General features: G+C 38.0%; 1 protein-coding gene across 1 annotated transcript in view; it reads right to left on the minus strand.

Annotated features, from left to right (window-relative positions):
• LOC142560458 (uncharacterized) overlaps positions 1 to 22368 on the minus strand; it is a 79556-nt gene extending 57188 nt beyond the window's left edge. Inside the window, exon 1 of the mRNA XM_075672584.1 lies at positions 21137 to 22368. Within this exon, the coding sequence (XP_075528699.1) occupies positions 21137 to 21188 (52 nt within the window). The 5' untranslated portion in view covers positions 21189 to 22368. The remainder of the gene's footprint in view (positions 1 to 21136) is intronic.
• Positions 22369 to 23135: the final 767 nt, after the last annotated feature.

The raw sequence follows: 23135 nt of genomic DNA on the forward strand, positions 1-23135 counted from the left end.
TACTAGCTTAACTGATTAATAAACGAATTTGCGCAAGTAAATTATAGGGGAAAGAACATCAGCTTATAATAGTATAGTTCCATGTGAAGCTCAAATTCCACCCCTCCATCACTGCCCCTGCAAAGCGTGTTTACAGATACTAGCTTAACTGATTAATAAACGAATTTGTGCAAGTAAATTATAGGGGGAAAAACATCAGCATATAATAGTAGAGTTCTATGTGAAGCTCAAATACCACCCATTCATCACTTCCCCTGCAAAGCGTGTTTACAGATACTAGCTTAACTGATTAATAAACAAGTTTGCGCAAGTAAATTATAGGGGAAAGAACATCAGCCTACAATAGTATAGTTCTATGTGAAGCTGAAATTCCACGCATCCATCACTGCTTCTGCAAAACATGTTTACAGATACTAGCTTAACTGATTAATAAACGAATTTGCGCAAGTAAATTATAGGGGAAAGAACATCAGCCTATAATAGTAGAGTTCTATGTGAAGCTCAAATACCACTCATTCATCACTTCCCCTGCAAAGCATGTTTACAGATACTAGCTTAACTGATTAATAAACAAATTTGCGCAAGTGAATTATAGGGGAAAGAACATCAGCCTACAATAGTATAGTTCCATGTGAAGCTGAAATTCCACCCATATATCACTGCCCCTGCAAAGCATGTTTACAGATACTAGCTTGACTGAATAATAAACGAATTTGCACAAGTAAATTATAGGGGAAAGAACATCAGCCTATAATAGTAGAGTTCTATGTGAAGCTCAAATACCACCCATTCATCACTTCCCCTGCAAAGCATGTTTACAGATACTAGCTTAACTGATTAATAAACAAATTTGCGCAAGTAAATTACAGGGGAAAGAACATCAGCCTACGATAGTATAGTTCCATGTGAAGCTGAAATTCCACCCATATATCACTGCCCCTGCAAAGCATGTTTACAGATACTAGCTTAACTGATTAATAAACAAATTTGCGCAAGTAAATTATAGGCCAAAGAACATGAGCCTATAATAGTACAGTTCCATATGAAGCTCAAATACCACCCATTCATCCCTTCCCCTGAAAACCTTGGTTACAGATACTAGCTTAACTGATTAATAAACGAATTTGCGCAAGTAAATTATAGGGGAAAGAACATCAGCCTATAATAGTAGAGTTCTATGTGAAGCTCAAATACCACTCATTCATCACTTCCCCTGCAAAGCATGTTTACAGATACTAGCTTAACTGATTAATAAACAAATTTGCGCAAGTGAATTATAGGGGAAAGAACATCAGCCTACAATAGTATAGTTCCATGTGAAGCTCAAATACCACCCATGCATCACTTCCCCTACAAAGCATGTTTACAGATACTAGCTAAACTGATTAATAAACGAGTTTGCGCAAGTAAACTATAGCGTAAACAACATCAGCCTATAATAGTATAGTTCTATGTGAAGCTCAAATACTACCCATTCATCACTTCCCCTGCAAAGCATGTGTACAGATACTAGCTTAACTGATTAATAAACGAATTTACGCAAGTAAATTATAGGGGAAAGAACATCAGCCTATAATAGTATAGTTCCAAGTGAACCTCTTATTCCACCCATCCATCACTGCCCCTGCAAAACACGTTTACAGATACTAGCTTAACTGATCAATAAACAAATTTGGGCAAGTAAATTATAGGGGAAAGAACATCAGCCTATAATAGTATAGTTCTATGCGAAGCTCAAATTCCACCCATCCATCACTGCCCCTGCAAAGCATGTCTAGAGATAATAGCTTAGCTGATTAATAAACAAATTTGCGCAAGTAAAATATAGGGGAAAGAAAATCAGCCTATAATAGTATACTTCCATGTGAAGCTCAAATTCCACCCATCCATCACTGCCCCTGCAAAGCATGTTTACAGATACTAGCTTAACTGATTAATAAACAAATTTGCGCAAGTAAATTATAGGCCAAAGAACATGAGCCTATAATAGTACAGTTCCATATGAAGCTCAAATACCACCCATTCATCCCTTCCCCTGAAAACCTTGGTTACAGATACTAGCTTAACTGATTAATAAACGAAGTTGCGCAAGTAAATTACAGAGGAAAGAACATCAGCCTATGATAGTATAGTTCCATGTGAAGCTCAAATTCCACCCATCCATCACTGCCCCTGCAAAGCATGTTTACAGATACTAGCTTAACAGATTAATAAATGAATTTGCGCAAGTAAATTATAGGGGAAAGAACATCAGCCTATAATAGTATAGTTCCATGTGAAGCTCAAATTCCACCCATCCATCACTGCCCCTGCAAAACACGTTTACAGATACTAGCTTAACTGATCAATAAACAAATTTGGGCAAGTAAATTATAGGGGAAAGAACATCAGCCTATAATAGTATAGTTCTATGTGAAGCTCAAATTCCACCCATCCATCACTGCCCCTGCAAAGCATGTTTAGAGATACTAGCTTAGCTGTTTAATAAACAAATTTGCGCAAGTAAAATATAGGGGAAGGAAAATCAGCCTATAATAGTATAGTTCCATGTGAAGCTCAAATTCCACCCATCCATCACTGCCCCTGCAAAGCATGTTTACAGATACTAGCTTAGCTGATTAATAAACAAATTTGCGCAAGTAAAATATAGGGGAAAGAACATCAGCCTATTATAGTATAGTTCTATGTGAAGCTCAAATACCACACATTCATCACTTCCCCTCCAAAGCATCTTTACAGATACTAGCTTAGCTGTTTAATAAACAAATTTCCGCAAGTAAAATATAGGGGAAAGAAAATCAGCCTATAATAGTATAGTTCTATGTGAAGCTCAAATTCCACCCATCCATCACTGCCCCTGCAAAGCATGTTTACAGATAATAGCTTAGCTGATTAATAAACAAATTTGCGCAAGTAAAATATAGGGGAAAGAACATCAGCCTATTATAGTATAGTTCTATGTGAAGCTCAAATACCACCCATTCATCACTTCCCCTGCAAAGCGTGTTTACAGATACTAGCTTCACTGATTAATAAACGAATTTGCGTAAGTAAATTATAGGGGAAACAACATCAGCCTATAATAGTATAGTTCTATGTGGAGCTCAAATTCCACCCATCCATCACTGCCCCTGCAAAGCATGTTTACAGATACTAGCTTAACTGATTAATAAACAAATTTGCGCAAGTAAATTATAGGGGAAAGAACATCAGCCTATAATAGTATAGTTCCATGTGAAGCTCAAATTCCACCCCTCCATCACTGCCCCTGAAAAGCGTGTTTACAGATACTAGCTTAACTGATTATTAAACGAATTAGCGCAAGTAAATTATAGGGGAAACAACATCAGCCTATAATAGTATAGTTCTATGTGGAGCTCAACTTCCACCCATCCATCACTGCCCCTGCAAAGCATGTTTACAGATACTAGCTTAACTGATTAATAAACAAATTTGCGCAAGTAAATTATAGGGGAAAGAACATCAGCCTATAATAGTATAGTTCCATGTGAAGCTCAAATTGCACCCCTCCATCACTGCCCCTGAAAAGCGTGTTTACAGATACTAGCTTAACTGATTAATAAACGAATTAGCGCAAGTAAATTATAGGAGAAAGAACATCAGCCTATAATATTATAATTCCGTGTGAAGCTCAAATTCCACCCATCCATCACTGCCCCTGCAAAGCACGTTTACAGATACTAGCTCAACTGATTAATAAACGAATTTGCACAAGTAAATTATAGGGGAAAGAACATCAGCCTATAATAGTATAGTTCCATGTGAAGCTCAAATTCCACCCCTCCATCACTGCCCCTGCAAAGCGTGTTTACAGATACTAGCTTAACTGATTAATAAACGAATTTGCACACGTAAATTATAGGGGAAAGAACATCAGCCTATAATAGTATAGTTCCAAGTGAAGCTCAAATTCCACCCATCCATCACATCCCCTGCAAAGCATGTTTACAGATACTAGCTTAACTGATTAATAAACGAATTTGAGCAAGTAAATTATAGGGGAAATAACATCAGCCTATAATAGTATAGTTCCATGTGAAGCTCAAATACCACCCATTTATCACTTCCCCTGCAAAGCATGTTTACAGATACTAGCTTAACTGACCAATTAACGGATTTGCGCAATAATTGGGGAAAGTACATCAGCCTATAATAGTATAGTTCCAAGTGAAGCTCAAATACCACCCATCCATCACTTCCCCTACAAAGCATATTTACAGATACTAGCTAAACTGATTAATAAACGAATTTGCGCAAGTAAATTATAGGGTAAACAACATCAGCCTACAATAGTATAGTTCCATGTGACGCTCAAATTCCACCCCTCCATCACTTCCCCTGCAAAGCATGTTTACAGATACTAGCTTAACTGATTAATAAACGAATTTACGCAAGTAAATTATAGGGGAAGGAACATCAGCTAATAATAGTATTGTTCCATGTGAAACTCAAATTCCACCCATCCATCACTACCCCTGCAAAGCACGTTTACCGATACTAGCATAACTGATTAATAAACAAATTTGGGCAAGTAAATTATAGAGGAAAGAACATCAGCCGATAATAGTATAGTTCCATATGAAGCTCAAATTCCACCCATCCATCACTGCCCCTGCAAAGCATGTTTACAGATACTAGCTTAACTGATTAATAAACGAATTTGCGCAAGTAAATTATAGGGGAAAGAACATCACCTTATAATAGTATAGTTCTATGTGAAGCTCAAATTCCACCCATCCATCACTGCCCCTGCAAAGCATGTTTACAGATACTAGCTTAACTGATTAATAAACGAATTTACGCAAGTAAATTATTGGGGAAAGAACATCAACCTATAATAGTATAGTTCTATGTGAAGCTCAAGTTCCACCCATCCATCACTGCCCCTGCAAAGCACGTTTACAGATACTAGCTTAACTGATTAATAAACGAATTTGGGCAAGTAAATTATAGGGGAAAGAACATCAGCCTATAATAGTATAGTTCTATGTGAAGCTCAAATTCCACCCATCCATCACTGCACCTGCAAAGCGTGTTTACAGATACTAGCTTAACTGAGGCATAAACATATTTGCGCAAGTAAATTATAGGGGAAAGAACATCAGCTTATAATAGTATAGTTCTATGTGAAGCTCAAATTCCACCCATCCATCACTGCCCCTGCAAAGCATATTTACAGATACTAACTTAACTGATTAATAAACAAATTTGCGCAAGTAAATTATAGGGGAAAGAACATCAGCCCATAATATTATAATTCCGTGTGAAGCTCAAATTCCAATCATCCATCACTGCCCCTGCAAAGCACGTTTACAGATACTAGCTCAACTCATTAATAAACGAATTTGCGCAAGTAAATTATAGGGGATAGAACATCAGCCTATCATAGTATAGTTCCATGTGAAGCTCAAATTCCACCCATCCATCACTGCCCCTGAAAAGCATGTTTACAGATACTAGCTTAACTGACCAATTAACGGATTTGCGCAGGTAAATTATAAGGAAAAGAACATCAGCTTATAATAGTATAGTTCTATGTGAAGCTCAAATTCCACCCATCCATCACTGCCGCTGCCAAGCATGTTTAGAGATATTAGCTTGACTGATTAATAAACCAATCTGTGCATGTAACTTATAGGGGAAAGAACATCAGCCTATAATGGTATAGTTCCATGTGAAGCTCAAATTCCACCCATCCATCACTGCCTCTGCAAAGCACGAGCATATTTACATATACTAGCTTAACTGATTAATAAACGAATTTGCGCAAGTAAATTATAGGGGAAAGAACATCAGCCTATAATAGTATAGTTCCATGTGAAGCTCAAATTCCACCCATCCATCACTGCCCCTGCAAACATGGTTACAGATACTAGCTTAACTGATTAATAAACGAATTGGCGCAAGTAAATTATAGGGGAAAGAACATCAGCCTGTAATAGTATAGTTCCATGTGAAGCTCAAGTTCCAGCCATCCACCACTGCCTATGCAAAGGTCGTTTACAGATACTAGCTTTTTTGCTTAATAAACGAATTTGCGCAAGTAAATTAAAGGGAAAGATCATCAGCTTATAATAGTATAGTTCTATGTGAAGCTCAAGTTCCACCCATGCATCACTGCCCCTGCAAATATGGTTACAGATACTAGCTTAACTGATTAATAAACGAAGTTACGCAAGTAAATTATAGGGGAAAGAACGTCACCTTGTAATAGTATAGTTGCATGTGACGCTCAAGTTCCAGCCATCCACCACTGCCTATGCAAAGCTCGTTTACAGATACTAGCTTTTTTGCTTAATAAAAGAATTTGCGCAAGTAAATTAAAGGGAAAGAACATCAGCTTATAATAGTATAGTTCTATGTGAAGCTCAAGTTCCACCCATGCATCACTGCCCCTGCAAAGCGTGTTTACAGATACTAGCTTAACTGATTAATAAACGAATTTGCACACGTAAATTATAGGGGAAAGAACATCAGCCTATAATAGTATAGTTCCAAGTGAAGCTCAAATTCCACCCATCCATCACATCCCCTGCAAAGCATGTTTACAGATACTAGCTTAACTGATTAATAAACGAATTTGAGCAAGTAAATTATAGGGGAAATAACATCAGCCTATAATAGTATAGTTCCATGTGAAGCTCAAATACCACCCATTTATCACTTCCCCTGCAAAGCATGTTTACAGATACTAGCTTAACTGACCAATTAACGGATTTGCGCAATAATTGGGGAAAGTACATCAGCCTATAATAGTATAGTTCCAAGTGAAGCTCAAATACCACCCATCCATCACTTCCCCTACAAAGCATATTTACAGATACTAGCTAAACTGATTAATAAACGAATTTGCGCAAGTAAATTATAGGGTAAACAACATCAGCCTACAATAGTATAGTTCCATGTGACGCTCAAATTCCACCCCTCCATCACTTCCCCTGCAAAGCATGTTTACAGATACTAGCTTAACTGATTAATAAACGAATTTACGCAAGTAAATTATAGGGGAAGGAACATCAGCTAATAATAGTATTGTTCCATGTGAAACTCAAATTCCACCCATCCATCACTACCCCTGCAAAGCACGTTTACCAATACTAGCATAACTGATTAATAAACAAATTTGGGCAAGTAAATTATAGAGGAAAGAACATCAGCCGATAATAGTATAGTTCCATATGAAGCTCAAATTCCACCCATCCATCACTGCCCCTGCAAAGCATGTTTACAGATACTAGCTTAACTGATTAATAAACGAATTTGCGCAAGTAAATTATAGGGGAAAGAACATCACCTTATAATAGTATAGTTCTATGTGAAGCTCAAATTCCACCCATCCATCACTGCCCCTGCAAAGCATGTTTACAGATACTAGCTTAACTGATTAATAAACGAATTTACGCAAGTAAATTATTGGGGAAAGAACATCAACCTATAATAGTATAGTTCTATGTGAAGCTCAAGTTCCACCCATCCATCACTGCCCCTGCAAAGCACGTTTACAGATACTAGCTTAACTGATTAATAAACGAATTTGGGCAAGTAAATTATAGGGGAAAGAACATCAGCCTATAATAGTATAGTTCTATGTGAAGCTCAAATTCCACCCATCCATCACTGCACCTGCAAAGCGTGTTTACAGATACTAGCTTAACTGAGGCATAAACATATTTGCGCAAGTAAATTATAGGGGAAAGAACATCAGCTTATAATAGTATAGTTCTATGTGAAGCTCAAATTCCACCCATCCATCACTGCCCCTGCAAAGCATATTTACAGATACTAACTTAACTGATTAATAAACAAATTTGCGCAAGTAAATTATAGGGGAAAGAACATCAGCCCATAATATTATAATTCCGTGTGAAGCTCAAATTCCAATCATCCATCACTGCCCCTGCAAAGCACGTTTACAGATACTAGCTCAACTCATTAATAAACGAATTTGCGCAAGTAAATTATAGGGGATAGAACATCAGCCTATCATAGTATAGTTCCATGTGAAGCTCAAATTCCACCCATCCATCACTGCCCCTGAAAAGCATGTTTACAGATACTAGCTTAACTGACCAATTAACGGATTTGCGCAGGTAAATTATAAGGAAAAGAACATCAGCTTATAATAGTATAGTTCTATGTGAAGCTCAAATTCCACCCATCCATCACTGCCGCTGCCAAGCATGTTTAGAGATATTAGCTTGACTGATTAATAAACCAATCTGTGCATGTAACTTATAGGGGAAAGAACATCAGCCTATAATGGTATAGTTCCATGTGAAGCTCAAATTCCACCCATCCATCACTGCCTCTGCAAAGCACGAGCATATTTACATATACTAGCTTAACTGATTAATAAACGAATTTGCGCAAGTAAATTATAGGGGAAAGAACATCAGCCTATAATAGTATAGTTCCATGTGAAGCTCAAATTCCACCCATCCATCACTGCCCCTGCAAACATGGTTACAGATACTAGCTTAACTGATCAATAAACGAATCGGCGCAAGTAAATTATAGGGGAAAGAACATCAGCCTGTAATAGTATAGTTCCATGTGAAGCTCAAGTTCCAGCCATCCACCACTGCCTATGCAAAGGTCGTTTACAGATACTAGCTTTTTTGCTTAATAAACGAATTTGCGCAAGTAAATTAAAGGGAAAGATCATCAGCTTATAATAGTATAGTTCTATGTGAAGCTCAAGTTCCACCCATGCATCACTGCCCCTGCAAATATGGTTACAGATACTAGCTTAACTGATTAATAAACGAAGTTACGCAAGTAAATTATAGGGGAAAGAACGTCACCTTGTAATAGTATAGTTGCATGTGACGCTCAAGTTCCAGCCATCCACCACTGCCTATGCAAAGCTCGTTTACAGATACTAGCTTTTTTGCTTAATAAAAGAATTTGCGCAAGTAAATTAAAGGGAAAGAACATCAGCTTATAATAGTATAGTTCTATGTGAAGCTCAAGTTCCACCCATGCATCACTGCCCCTGCAAAGCATGTTTACAGATACTAGATTAACTGATTAATAAACAAATTTGCGCAAGTAAATTATAGGGGAAAGAACATCGGCCTATAATAGTATAGCTCTATGTGAAGTTCAAATACCACCCATACATCACTTCCCCTGCAAAGCACGTTTACATATACTAGCTTAACTGATTAATAAACGAAGTTCCGCAAGTAAATTATAGGGGAAAGAACATCAGCCTATAATAGTATAGTTTCATGTGAAGCTCAAATACCACCCATTCATCACTTCCCCTGCAAAGCGTGTTTACAGATACTAGCTTAACTGATTAATAAACGAATTTGCGCAAGTAAATTATAGGGGAAAGAACATCAGCCTATAATAGTATAGTTCCATGTGAAGCTCAAATTCCACCCATGCATCACTGCCCCTGCAAAGCATGTTTACAGATACTAGCTTAACTGATTCATAAACGAATTTGCGCAAGTAAATTATAGGGGAAAGAACATCGGCCTATAATAGTATAGTTCTATGTGAAGCTCAACTTCCACCCATCCACCACTGCCCCTGCAAAGCATGGTTACAGATACTAGCTTAACTGATTCATAAACGAATTTGCGCAATTAAATTATAGGGGGGAAAACATCAGCCTATAATAGTAAATTTCTATGTGAAGCTCAAATACCACCCATTCATCACTTCCCCTGCAAAGCGTGTTTACAGATACTAGCTTCACTGATTAATAAACGAATTTGCGCAAGTAAACTATAGGGGAAAGAACATCAGCCTATAATAGTATAGTTCCATGTGAAGCTCAAATTCCACTCATCCATCACTGCCGCTGCCAAGCATGTTTACAGATACTAGCTTGACTGATTAATAAACCAATCTGCGCATGTAAATTATAAGGGAAAGAACATCAGCCTATAATAGTATAGTTCCATGTGAAGCTCAAATTCCACCCATCCATCACTGCCTCTGCATAGCACGAGCATGTTTACATATACTAGCCTAACTGATTAATAAACGACTATGCGCAAGTAAATTATCGGGGAAAGAACATCAGCCTATAATAGTATAGTTCCATGTTAAGCTCAAATGCCACCCATTCATCACTTCCCCTGCAAAGCATGTTTACAGATACTAGCTTAACTGTATAATAAACAAATTTGCGCAATTCTAGGGGAAAGAACATCAGCCTATAATAGTATAGTTCTATTTGAAGCTCAAATACCACCCACTTATCACTTCCCCTGCAAAGCATGTTTACAGATACTAGCTTAACTGATTAATAAACAAATTCGCGCAAGTAAATTATAGGGGAAAGAACATCAGCCTATAATAGTATAGTTCCATGTGAAGCTCAAATTCCACCCATCCATTACTGCCCCTGCAAGCATGGTTACAGATACTAGCTTAACTGATTAATAAACGAATTTCCGCAAGTAAATTATAGGGGAAAGAACATCAACCTATAATAGTATAGTTCTATTTGAAGCTCAAATAGCACCCACTTATCACTTCCCCTGCAAAGCATGTTTACAGATACTAGCTTAACTGATTCATAAACGAAGTTCCGCAAGTAAATTATAGGAGAAAGAACATCAGCCTATAATAGTATAGTTCCATGTGAAGCTCAATTTCCACACCTCCATCACTGCCCCTGCAAAGCGTGCTTACAGATACTAGCTTAAATGATTCATAAACAAATTTCCGCAAGTAAATTATAAGGGAAAGAACATCAGCTTATAATAGTATAGTTCTATGTGAAGCTCAAATTCCACCCATCCATCACTGCCGCTGCAAAGCACGTTTACAGATACTAGCATAACTTATTAATAAACGAATTGGCGCAAGTAAATTATAGGGGAAAGAACATCAGCCTATAATAGTATAGTTCCATGTGATGGTCAAATTCCACCCATCCATCACTGCCCCTGCAAAGCACGTTTACAGATACTAACTTAACTGATTAATAAACGAATTTGGGAAAGTAAATTATAGGGGAAAGAACAGCAGCCTACAATAGTATAGTTCTATGTGAAGTTCAAATACCACCCATACATCACTTCCCCTGCAAAGCACGTTTAAATATACTAGCTTAACTGATTAATAAACGAATTTCCGCAAATAAATTATAGGGGAACGAACATCAGCCTCTAATAGTATGGTTCCATGTGAAGGTCAAATTCCACCCATCCATCACTGCCCCTGCAAAGCACGTTTACAGATACTAGCTTAACTGATTAATAAACGAATTTGGGAAAGTAAATTATAGGGGAAAGAACAGCAGCCTATAATAGTATAGTTCTATGTGAAGTTCAAATTCCACCCATACATCACTACCCCTGCAAAGCACGTTTACATATACTAGCTTAACTGATTAATAAAAGAAGTTCCGCAAGTAAATTATAGGGGAACGAACATCAGCCTATAATAGTATGGTTCCATGTGAAGGTCAAATTCCACCCATACATCACTTCCCCTGCAAAGCATGTTTACAGATACTAGCTTGACTGACTAATAAATGGATTTGCGCAATAATTCGGGAAAGAACATCAGCCTATAATAGTATAGTTCTATTTGAAGCTCAAATACCACCCATTTATCACTTCCCCTGCAAAGCATGTTTACAGATACTAGCTTAACAAATTTGCGCAAGTAAATTATAGGGGAAATAACATCAACCTATAATAGTATAGTTCAATGTGAAGTTCAAATACCACCCATTTATCACTTCCTCTGCAAAGCAAGTTTACAGATACTAGCTCAACAAATTTGCGCAAGTAAATTATAGGGGAAAGAACATCAACCTATAATAGTATAGTTCTATGTGAAGCTCAAATTCCACACATCCATCACTGCCCCTGCAAAGCACGTTTACAGGTACTAGCTCAACTGATTAATAAACGAATTTGCGCAAGTAAATTATCGGGGAAAGAACATCAGCCTATAATAGTATGGTTCCATGTGAAGCTCAAATTCCACCCATCCATCACTGCCGCTGCAAAGCACGTTTACAGATACTAGCATAACTGATTAATAAACGAATTGGCGCAAGTAAATTATAGGGGAAAGAACATCAGCCTATAATAGTATAGTTCCATGTGAAGCTCAAATTCCACCCATCCGTCACTGCCCCTGCAAAGCATGTTTACAGATACTAGCTTAACTGATTAATAAACGAATTTCCGCAAGTAAATTATAGGGGATCGAACATCAGCCTCTAATAGTATGGTTCCATGTGAAGGTCAAATTCCACCCATCCATCACTGCCCCTGCAAAGCACGTTTACAGATACTAACTTAACTGATTAATAAACGAATTTGGGAAAGTAAATTATAGGGGAAAGAACAGCAGCCTATAATAGTATAGTTCTATGTGAAGTTCAAATACCACCCATACATCACTTCCCCTGCAAAGCACGTTTAAATATACTAGCTTAACTGATTAATAAACGAATTTCCGCAAGTAAATTATAGGGGAACGAACATCAGCCTCTAATAGTATGGTTCCATGTGAAGGTCAAATTCCACCCATCCATCACTGCCCCTGCAAAGCACGTTTACAGATACTAGCTTAACTGATTAATAAACGAATTTGGGAAAGTAAATTATAGGGGAAAGAACAGCAGCCTATAATAGTATAGTTCTAAGTGAAGTTCAAATACCACCCATACATCACTTCCCCTGCAAAGCACGTTTACATATACTAGCTTAACTGATTAATAAACGAAGTTCCGCAAGTAAATTGTAGGGGAAAGAACATCAGCCTATAATAATATAGTTTCATGGGAAGCTCAAATTCCACCCATACATCACTTCCCCTGCAAATCATGTTTACAGATACTAGCTTAACTGACTAATAAATGGATTTGCGCAATAATTCGGGAAAGAACATCAGCCTATAATAGTATAGTTCTATTTGAAGCTCAAATACCACCCATTTATCACTTCCCCTGCAAAGCATGTTTACAGATACTAGCTTAACAAATTTGCGCAAGTAAATTATAGGGGAAAGAACATCAACCTATAATAGTATAGTTCAATGTGAAGTTCAAATACCACCCATTTATCACTTCCTCTGCAAAGCATGTTTACAGATACTAGCTTAACTGATTAATAAACAAATTTGCGCAAGTAAATTAAAGGGGAAAGAACATCAGCCTATAATAGTATGGTTCCATGTGAAGCTCAAATTCCACCCATCCATCACTGCCGCTGCAAAGCACGTTTACAGATACTAGCTTAACTGATTAATAAACGAATTTGCGCAAGTAAATTATAGGGGAAAGAACATCAGCTTATAATAGTATAGTTCTATGTGAAGCTCAAATTCCACCCATCCATCACTGCCCCTGCAAAGCATGTTTACAGATACTAGCTTAACTGATTAATAAACGAATTTGGGCAAGTAAATTATAGGGGAAAGAACATCAGCCTATAATATTATAATTTCGTGTGAAGCTCAAATTCCACCCATCCATCACTGCCCCTGCAAAGCACGTTTACAGATACTAGCTCAACTGATTAATAAACGAATTTGCGCAAGTAAATTATAGGGGAAAGAACATCAGCCTATAATAGTATAGTTCCATGTGAAGCTCAAATTCCACCCCTCCATCACTGCCCCTGCAAAGCGTGTATACAGATACTAGCTTAACTGATTAATAAACGAATTTGAGCAAGTAAATTATAGGGGAAATAACATCAGCCTATAATAGTATAGTTCCATGTGAAGCTCAAATACCACCCATTTATCACTTCCCCTGCAAAGCATATTTACAGATACTAGCTAAACTGATTAATAAACGAATTTGCGCAAGTAAATTATAGGGTAAACAACATCAGCCTACAATAGTATAGTTCCATGTGACGCTCAAATTCCACCCCTCCATCACTTCCCCTGCAAAGCATGTTTACAGATACTAGCTTAACTGATTAATAAACGAATTTGGGCAAGTAAATTATAGGGGAAAGAACATCAGCCTATAATAGTATAGTTCTATGTGAAGCTCAAATTCCACCCATCCATCACTGCCCCTGCAAAGCATGTTTACAGATACTAGCTTAACTGATTAATAAACGAATTTGCGCAAGTAAATTATAGGGGAAAGAACATCACCTTATAATAGTATAGTTCTATGTGAAGCTCAAATTCCACCCATCCATCACTGCCCCTGCAAAGCACGTTTACAGATACTAGCTCAACTGATTAATAAACGAATTTGCGCAAGTAAATTATAGGGGAAAGAACATCAGCCTATAATAGTATAGTTCCATGTGAAGCTCAAATTCCACCCCTCCATCACTGCCCCTGCAAAGCGTGTATACAGATACTAGCTTAACTGATTAATAAACGAATTTGAGCAAGTAAATTATAGGGGAAATAACATCAGCCTATAATAGTATAGTTCCATGTGAAGCTCAAATACCACCCATTTATCACTTCCCCTGCAAAGCATATTTACAGATACTAGCTAAACTGATTAATAAACGAATTTGCGCAAGTAAATTATAGGGTAAACAACATCAGCCTACAATAGTATAGTTCCATGTGACGCTCAAATTCCACCCCTCCATCACTTCCCCTGCAAAGCATGTTTACAGATACTAGCTTAACTGATTAATAAACGAATTTGGGCAAGTAAATTATAGGGGAAAGAACATCAGCCTATAATAGTATAGTTCTATGTGAAGCTCAAATTCCACCCATCCATCACTGCCCCTGCAAAGCATGTTTACAGATACTAGCTTAACTGATTAATAAACGAATTTGCGCAAGTAAATTATAGGGGAAAGAACATCACCTTATAATAGTATAGTTCTATGTGAAGCTCAAATTCCACCCATCCATCACTGCCCCTGCAAAGCATGTTTACAGATACTAGCTTAACTGATTAATAAACGAATTTACGCAAGTAAATTATTGGGGAAAGAACATCAGCCTATAATAGTATAGTTCTATGTGAAGCTCAAATTCCACCCATCCATCACTGCACCTGGAAAGCGTGTTAACAGATACTAGCTTAACTGAGGCATAAACATATTTGCGCAAGTAAATTATAGGGGAAAGAACATCAGCTTATAATAGTATAGTTCTATGTGAAGCTCAAATCCCACCCATCCATCACTGCCCCTGCAAAGCATATTTACAGATACTAACTTAACTGATTAATAAACGAATTTGCACAAGTAAATTATAGGGGAAAGAACATCAGCCTATAATAGTATAGTTCCATGTGAAGCTCAAATTCCACCCCTCCATCACTGCCCCTGCAAAGCGTGTTTACAGATACTAGCTTAACTGATTAATAAACGAATTTGCACATGTAAATTATAGGGGAAAGAACATCAGCCTATAATAGTATAGTTCCAAGTGAAGCTCAAATTCCACCCATCCATCACTTCCCCTGCAAAGCATGTTTACAGATACTAGCTTAACTGATTAATAAACGAATTTGAGCAAGTAAATTATAGGGTAAACAAGATCAGCCTACAATAGTATAGTTCCATGTGACGCTCAAATTCCACCCCTCCATCACTTCCCCTGCAAAGCATGTTTACAGATACTAGCTTAACTGATTAATAAACGAATTTACGCAAGTAAATTATAGGGGAAGGAACATCAGCTAATAATAGTATTGTTCCATGTGAAGCTCAAATTCCACCCATCCATCACTTCCCCTACAAAGCATATTTACAGATACTAGCTAAACTGATTAATAAACGAATTTACGCAAGTAAATTATAGGGGAAGGAACATCAGCTAATAATAGTATTGTTCCATGTGAAGCTCAAATTCCACCCATCCATCACTGCCCCTGCAAAGCATGTTTACAGATACTAGCTTAACTGATTAATAAACGAATTTGCGCAAGTAAATTATAGGGGAAAGAACATCACCTTATAATAGTATAGTTCTATGTGAAGCTCAAATTCCACCCATCCATCACTGCCCCTGCAAAGCATGTTTACAGATACTAGCTTAACAGATTAATAAACGAATTTACGCAAGTAATTTATTGGGGAAAGAACATCAACCTATAATAGTATAGTTCTATGTGAAGCTCAAATTCCACCCATCCATCACTGCACCTGCAAAGCGTGTTTACAGATACTAGCTTAACTGATTAATAAACGAATTTGGGCAAGTAAATTATAGGGGAAAGAACATCAGCCCATAATATTATAATTCCGTGTGAAGCTCAAATTCCACCCATCCATCACTGCACCTGCAAAGCGTGTTTACAGATACTAGCTTAACTGAGGCATAAACATATTTGCGCAAGTAAATTATAGGGGAAAGAACATCAGCTTATAATAGTATAGTTCTATGTGAAGCTCAAATTCCACCCATCCATCACTGCCCCTGCAAAGCATATTTACAGATACTAACTTAACTGATTAATAAACAAATTTGCGCAAGTAAATTATAGGGGAAAGAACATCAGCCCATAATATTATAATTCCGTGTGAAGCTCAAATTCCACCCATCCATCACTGCCCCTGCAAAGCACGTTTACAGATACTAGCTCAACTCATTAATAAACGAATTTGCGCAAGTAAATTATAGGGGAAAGAACATCAGACTATCATAGTATAGTTCCATGTGAAGCTCAAATTCCACCCATCCATCACTGCCCCTGAAAAGCATGTTTACAGATACTAGCTTAACTGATTAATAAACGAATTTCAACAAGTAAATTATAGGGGATCGAACATCAGCCTCTAATAGTATGGTTCCATGTGAAGGTCAAATTCCACCCATCCATCACTGCCCCTGCAAAGCACGTTTACAGATACTAACTTAACTGATTAATAAACGAATTTGGGAAAGTAAATTATAGGGGAAAGAACAGCAGCCTATAATAGTATAGTTCTATGTGAAGTTCAAATACCACCCATACATCACTTCCCCTGCAAAGCACGTTTAAATATACTAGCTTAACTGATTAATAAACGAATTTCCGCAAGTAAATTATAGGGGAACGAACATCAGCCTCTAATAGTATGGTTCCATGTGAAGGTCAAATTCCACCCATCCATCACTGCCCCTGCAAAGCACGTTTACAGATACTAGCTTAACTGATTAATAAACGAATTTGGGAAAGTAAATTATAGGGTTAAGAACAGCAGCCTATAATAGTATAGTTCTATGTGAAGTTCAAATACCACCCATACATCACTTCCCCTGCAAAGCACGTTTACATATACTAGCTTAACTGATTAATAAACGAAGTTCCGCAAGTAAATTGTAGGGGAAAGAACATCAGCCTATAATAATATAGTTTCATGGGAAGCTCAAATTCCACCCATACATCACTTCCCCTGCAAATCATGTTTACAGATACTAGCTTAACTGACTAATAAATGGATTTGCGCAATAATTCGGGAAAGAACATCAGCCTATAATAGTATAGTTCTATTTGAAGCTCAAATACCACCCATTTATCCCTTCCCCTGCAAAGCATGTTTACAGATACTAGCTTAACAAATTTGCGCAAGTAAATTATAGGGGAAAGAACATCAACCTATAATAGTATAGTTCAATGTGAAGTTCAAATACCACCCATTTATCACTTCCTCTGCAAAGCATGTTTACAGATACTAGCTTAACTGATTAATAAACAAATTTGCGCAAGTAAATTAAAGGGGAAAAAACATCAGCCTATAATAGTATGGTTCCATGTGAAGCTCAAATTCCACCCATCCATCACTGCCGCTGCAAAGCACGTTTACAGATACTAGCTTAACTGATTAATAAACGAATTTGCGCAAGTAAATTATAGGGGAAAGAACATCAGCTTATAATAGTATAGTTCTATGTGAAGCTCAAATTCCACCCATCCATCACTGCCCCTGCAAAGCATGTTTACAGATACTAGCTTAACTGATTAATAAACGAATTTGGGCAAGTAAATTATAGGGGAAAGAACATCAGCCTATAATAGCATAGTCCCATGTGAAGCTCAAATTCCACGCATCCATCACTGCTTCTGCAAAGCATGTTTACAGATACTAGCTTAACTGATTAATAAACAAATTAGCGCAAGTAAATTATAGGGGAAAGAACATCAGCCTATAATATTATAATTTCGTGTGACGCTCAAATTCCACCCATCCATCACTGCCCCTGCAAAGCACGTTTACAGATACTAGCTCAACTGATTAATAAACGAATTTGCGCAAGTAAATTATAGGGGAAAGAACATCAGCCTATAATAGTATAGTTCCATGTGAGGCTCAAATTCCACCCCTCCATCACTGCCCCTGCAAAGCGTGTATACAGATACTAGCTTAACTGATTAATAAACGAATTTGAGCAAGTAAATTATAGGGGAAATAACATCAGCCTATAATAGTATAGTTCCATGTGAAGCTCAAATACCACCCATTTATCACTTCCCCTGCAAAGCATATTTACAGATACTAGCTAAACTGATTAATAAACGAATTTGCGCAAGTAAATTATAGGGTAAACAACATCAGCCTACAATAGTATAGTTCCATGTGACGCTCAAATTCCACCCCTCCATCACTTCCCCTGCAAAGCATGTTTACAGATACTAGCTTAACTGATCAATAAACGAATTTGGGCAAGTAAATTATAGGGGAAAGAACATCAGCCTATAATAGTATAGTTCTATGTGAAGCTCAAATTCCACCCATCCATCACTGCCCCTGCAAAGCATGTTTACAGATACTAGCTTAACTGATTAATAAACGAATTTGCGCAAGTAAATTATAGGGGAAAGAACATCACCTTATAATAGTATAGTTCTATGTGAAGCTCAAATTCCACCCATCCATCACTGCCCCTGCAAAGCATGTTTACAGATACTAGCTTAACTGATTAATAAACGAATTTACGCAAGTAAATTATTGGGGGAAAGAACATCAGCCTATATTAGTATAATTCTATGTGAAGCTCAAATTCCACCCATCCATCACTGCACCTGCAAAGCGTGTTTACAGATACTAGCTTAACTGAGGCATAAACATATTTGCGCAAGTAAATTATAGGGGAAAGAACATCAGCTTATAATAGTATAGTTCTATGTGAAGCTCAAATCCCACCCATCCATCACTGCCCCTGCAAAGCATATTTACAGATACTAACTTAACTGATTAATAAACGAATTTGCACAAGTAAATTATAGGGGAAAGAACATCAGCCTATAATAGTATAGTTCCATGTGAAGCTCAAATTCCACCCCTCCATCACTGCCCCTGCAAAGCGTGTTTACAGATACTAGCTTAACTGATTAATAAACGAATTTGCACACGTAAATTATAGGGGAAAGAACATCAGCCTATGATATTATAGTTCTATGTGAAGCTCAAATGCCACCCATCCATCACTTCCCCTGTAAATGCACGTTTACAGATACTTACTTGAATAATAAACGAATCTGCGCAAATAACTTATAGCGGACAAAAACACCTGCCCACAATAGTATAGTTATATGTGAAGCACAAATTCGACCCATTCATGACTCCCCCTGCAACTCGTTAGAGACACTAACTTGATTCATAAACAGGTTTGCGTAAATAACTTATAGCGAAACAAAAATACATTAGCTTAGATGAGTATGTAAGAACCTCAGCTCAGTCGTGTTAGCTCAGTGTTATGTGGGGCTCAAATTAGACCCAGCCATCGCTCCCCGTGCAAATACCCGCTTAGAGACACTAACTTACTTGATTAATGAACGAGTTTCAGTAAATAAGTTATAATGGGAGAAATCCTCAGCCTATAGTAGTATAGTTCCATGTGAAGCACAAGCTCCCCCATTCATGAATCGCCCCGCAAAGCATGTTCACAGATGCTTACTTGATTGATAAAGGAACTTGCGCAAATATATTATAGCGGACAAAAACGCCAGCCTACAATAGTATAGTTCTATGTGAAGATCAAGTTCGACCCATCCATCACTGCCCCTGCAAATGCTTACACACACTAACTTTATTCATAAAGGATTTTGCGCAAATAACTTATAGCGAAAAAAAAAACATCAGCTATGTTAGAGCCTAAGCTCGATTGTTTTATCGCAGTCCTTTGTGAATCTCGAATTCGGGAAATTGTGGTAATATGCCGCCAACCGTGTTGGCGAGTATGCAAAGAAAGCTGACCTCCTCACTGGATCACAGACGCAGATGAGGCTGCGGCTGTGATTAAACGACCAAATCACGTTCCACCAGCTTTACAAAAAGCCTCCATGTCATCAGACTTTTCTATCTGAATGGGATTCATAGCAGCTATCTTCCTTCTTCCTCACTCCAGTGGCGATCACATCGACTGGCCGCATGTTGTACCACGGCAAGCGACGGGACCTGCTTCAGTACTTCTCCTACAGGGGCATACTTTGTCCGACTTTCAGGAAGCCCTCTGACTAAACAGAACGCCTACATTGCTTCCCGCTATTAAATTATGTGCCTCTAAAAACCACCGCCACTGAAAGCAAATGGCGCACTAGTCACAAGGAGTTTTTGCACCAACTTTGAACGAGCACGCTGGGCGCCTCCTATCCTTTTAGGACCATCATAACACCCACCGTAATTCCTCACATTAGCTATTTTGCTAGTATATGAATTTTGCTGAGGGTGTGTGAGTGCAATATGACAAAACTGAATCAAATACGAATCGAATAGTGTCAAAATCGAAACGAATTGAATATCGCATACTTTTCGAATAGTTCTCGAACGAGGAACTGCCGTTCTCTCCATGAATATAAAGAGGTCTTCACATCCCAGTATACTCGAAACAATAGCGAAATTTCTATGATTATAATGCAAGTTTCAAAGTAAAGCTTATTAAAAGCACAAATGATGGAATAGGAGCCGATAAGCAGTTTTTTCGCACGTTTAGAACTGATTGATCAGTGCCAACTATAGCACTCTAGCTAGAGAAAAAAAAGCGAGTGATAGCGGGACGCAACGACAAAATACATTAAAAAGGATGAATTTAAAAAAAAATGATGCATAACGGTCTTTGCAGTATCCTTGCACACCGCAGTCGACCTTGTGACACTGCGCTGCTCGAATATAGAACTACCGAAATAATTTTACAGGCAATTCACCGTGCAGAGCGAGAGGTATTGGAAAAATTACGACGCAAGAAAACTGCTCGATGAGCTCACCTTGTTGCTCCGACTCGTATAGATGCCCCCGGTGCTGCCTCCCACGCTTCATCTGGTGACGAAGCCGCAAAATCCGGCATCGTCCTCGGCCAGCAGATGATTGCGCAACACGACCGGGTCCATGTCGTGCCGGCCGTTCTCGGCAGCGATGGACGAAAGCAAACAAAAGAAAACGTGGTTTGCGTATGTGACAGGAACGGGAAAAAATATTTCATGATACGAGACACTGGGTTGCTAGCCTAGTCACCATCAAACTCGAACTTGTTCTCAGATTCCGCCATCCCCTTTATTTTAATTGCGGTAACATTTATATAGACAGTACATGAGCATTATTAATATCGCTGGCACCAAATACACCTATATAGAAACTAACTTATACGGTCATTAAACTCATTTGCGCAAATTACTTATAGAGCAAAATACAATCATTTAGCCCGTTAGAACCTACGCTACGTCGTGCTAACTCAGTTCTCTGAAACGCTCAAGCTCAACGCATATGTCACGCCCCCTACAAATGCACGTGTGCAGACACGTAAATGATAGATAAATCAATTCGCAGAAGAAACACCAGCCTACAGCATGTCAGAACCTCAGCAACGTCGTGTTAACTCACTTCACCGTAAAGCTTAAATTCGAACCATCCATCACAACCGCTGCAAATGCGCGTATACAAACTTGCACCAATATTAAACGAATATGCGCAGTACGTCATCGCGGAAAGAACGTATGTCTATAGCCCGATAGAACGTCTGCGCTGTCGGAATTACTTATATATAAAGCTCAAATTTCACACATATTTCACTCCCGCTGCACAGCTAACTGCACCATTATTAAGCGAATTTCAAGAAATTAGAGTTGTCGCGGAAAACTGCAACCAGCTCATTTCTGGTAAATCACCTCCATTAAAAGCTGAATCTCGACGTGTCCATCACTCCTCCCGCAAACACACGTACGCAGTTACTAAATTACATGACTATTAGATAAATTTGCAAAAATTACTAATCTCGGAAAAAAAAATATAGAACCCGACAGAACCTCAGCCACGTCGTCTGACCCAAATCTCTGAAAACCTCAACTTCGACGCATCTATCACTCCCCCTGCAAAAGCCCGCATGCTTACACTGACATCCGTTAATATTATACGAATATGCACAAATTTCTCTTCGAGGAAAGAACATCAGTCTATAACCCACAGAACATCTGCGTAATCGTGCTAACCCATTTTTCTCTGAAGCTGAAATTTGATGCATCCATCCCACCGCTTGAACGCACGCACAAAGGCAATAAATACATGATTATGAAGCGATTTTGCGCAAATTACATATAGCGGAAACGCATGAGCATATAGCATGTTAGAACCTCAGCTCAGTCGTGTTGGCTCAGTTTTATGTGATGATAAAATTTGACCCATCCAACACTTCCTCAGCTAATCTCCCGATTACAGACAAACTCACTTGATTAATAAATTAATTTCCACAAATAAATTATAGCGGAAAAAACATCAGCCTATATTAATATGTTAGAACCTATGCTCAGTAGTGTTAGCTCAGATCCATGTCACGCTCAAATTGGATCTATCAGTCACTGCCCCTGCAAATGCACGCTAACAGACACTTTCTTGATTAAAGAAGGAATCTGCGCAAATAATTTAAAATGGTAGAAAACATCAGCCTCTCATAGTATAGCTCTATGTGAAGCTCAAATTCCACACATCCACATCTCTCCTTGCCCCCCCCCCCAAATGCCCACTTACACACTCTAACTTACTAGATTTTCTGAAACGAATTTCTGAAAATAACTTATAGCAGAAGCAAACATCAGCCTATAATAGTATCAATCCTTGTGAAGCTAAACTTCTGCCCATTTATCACTCCCCCTGCAAATGCCCGCTTACACACACTAAGTTATTTCATTAAGCAACTAATTTGCGCAAATAAATTATAGCGCAAAGAACATCAGCCTATAATAGTATAGTTCTATCTGAAGCTCACCGCCCATA

This window comes from Dermacentor variabilis, chromosome 10, assembly GCF_050947875.1.
Source record: "Dermacentor variabilis isolate Ectoservices chromosome 10, ASM5094787v1, whole genome shotgun sequence".
NCBI classification, from domain to species: Eukaryota; Metazoa; Arthropoda; class Arachnida; order Ixodida; family Ixodidae; genus Dermacentor; species Dermacentor variabilis.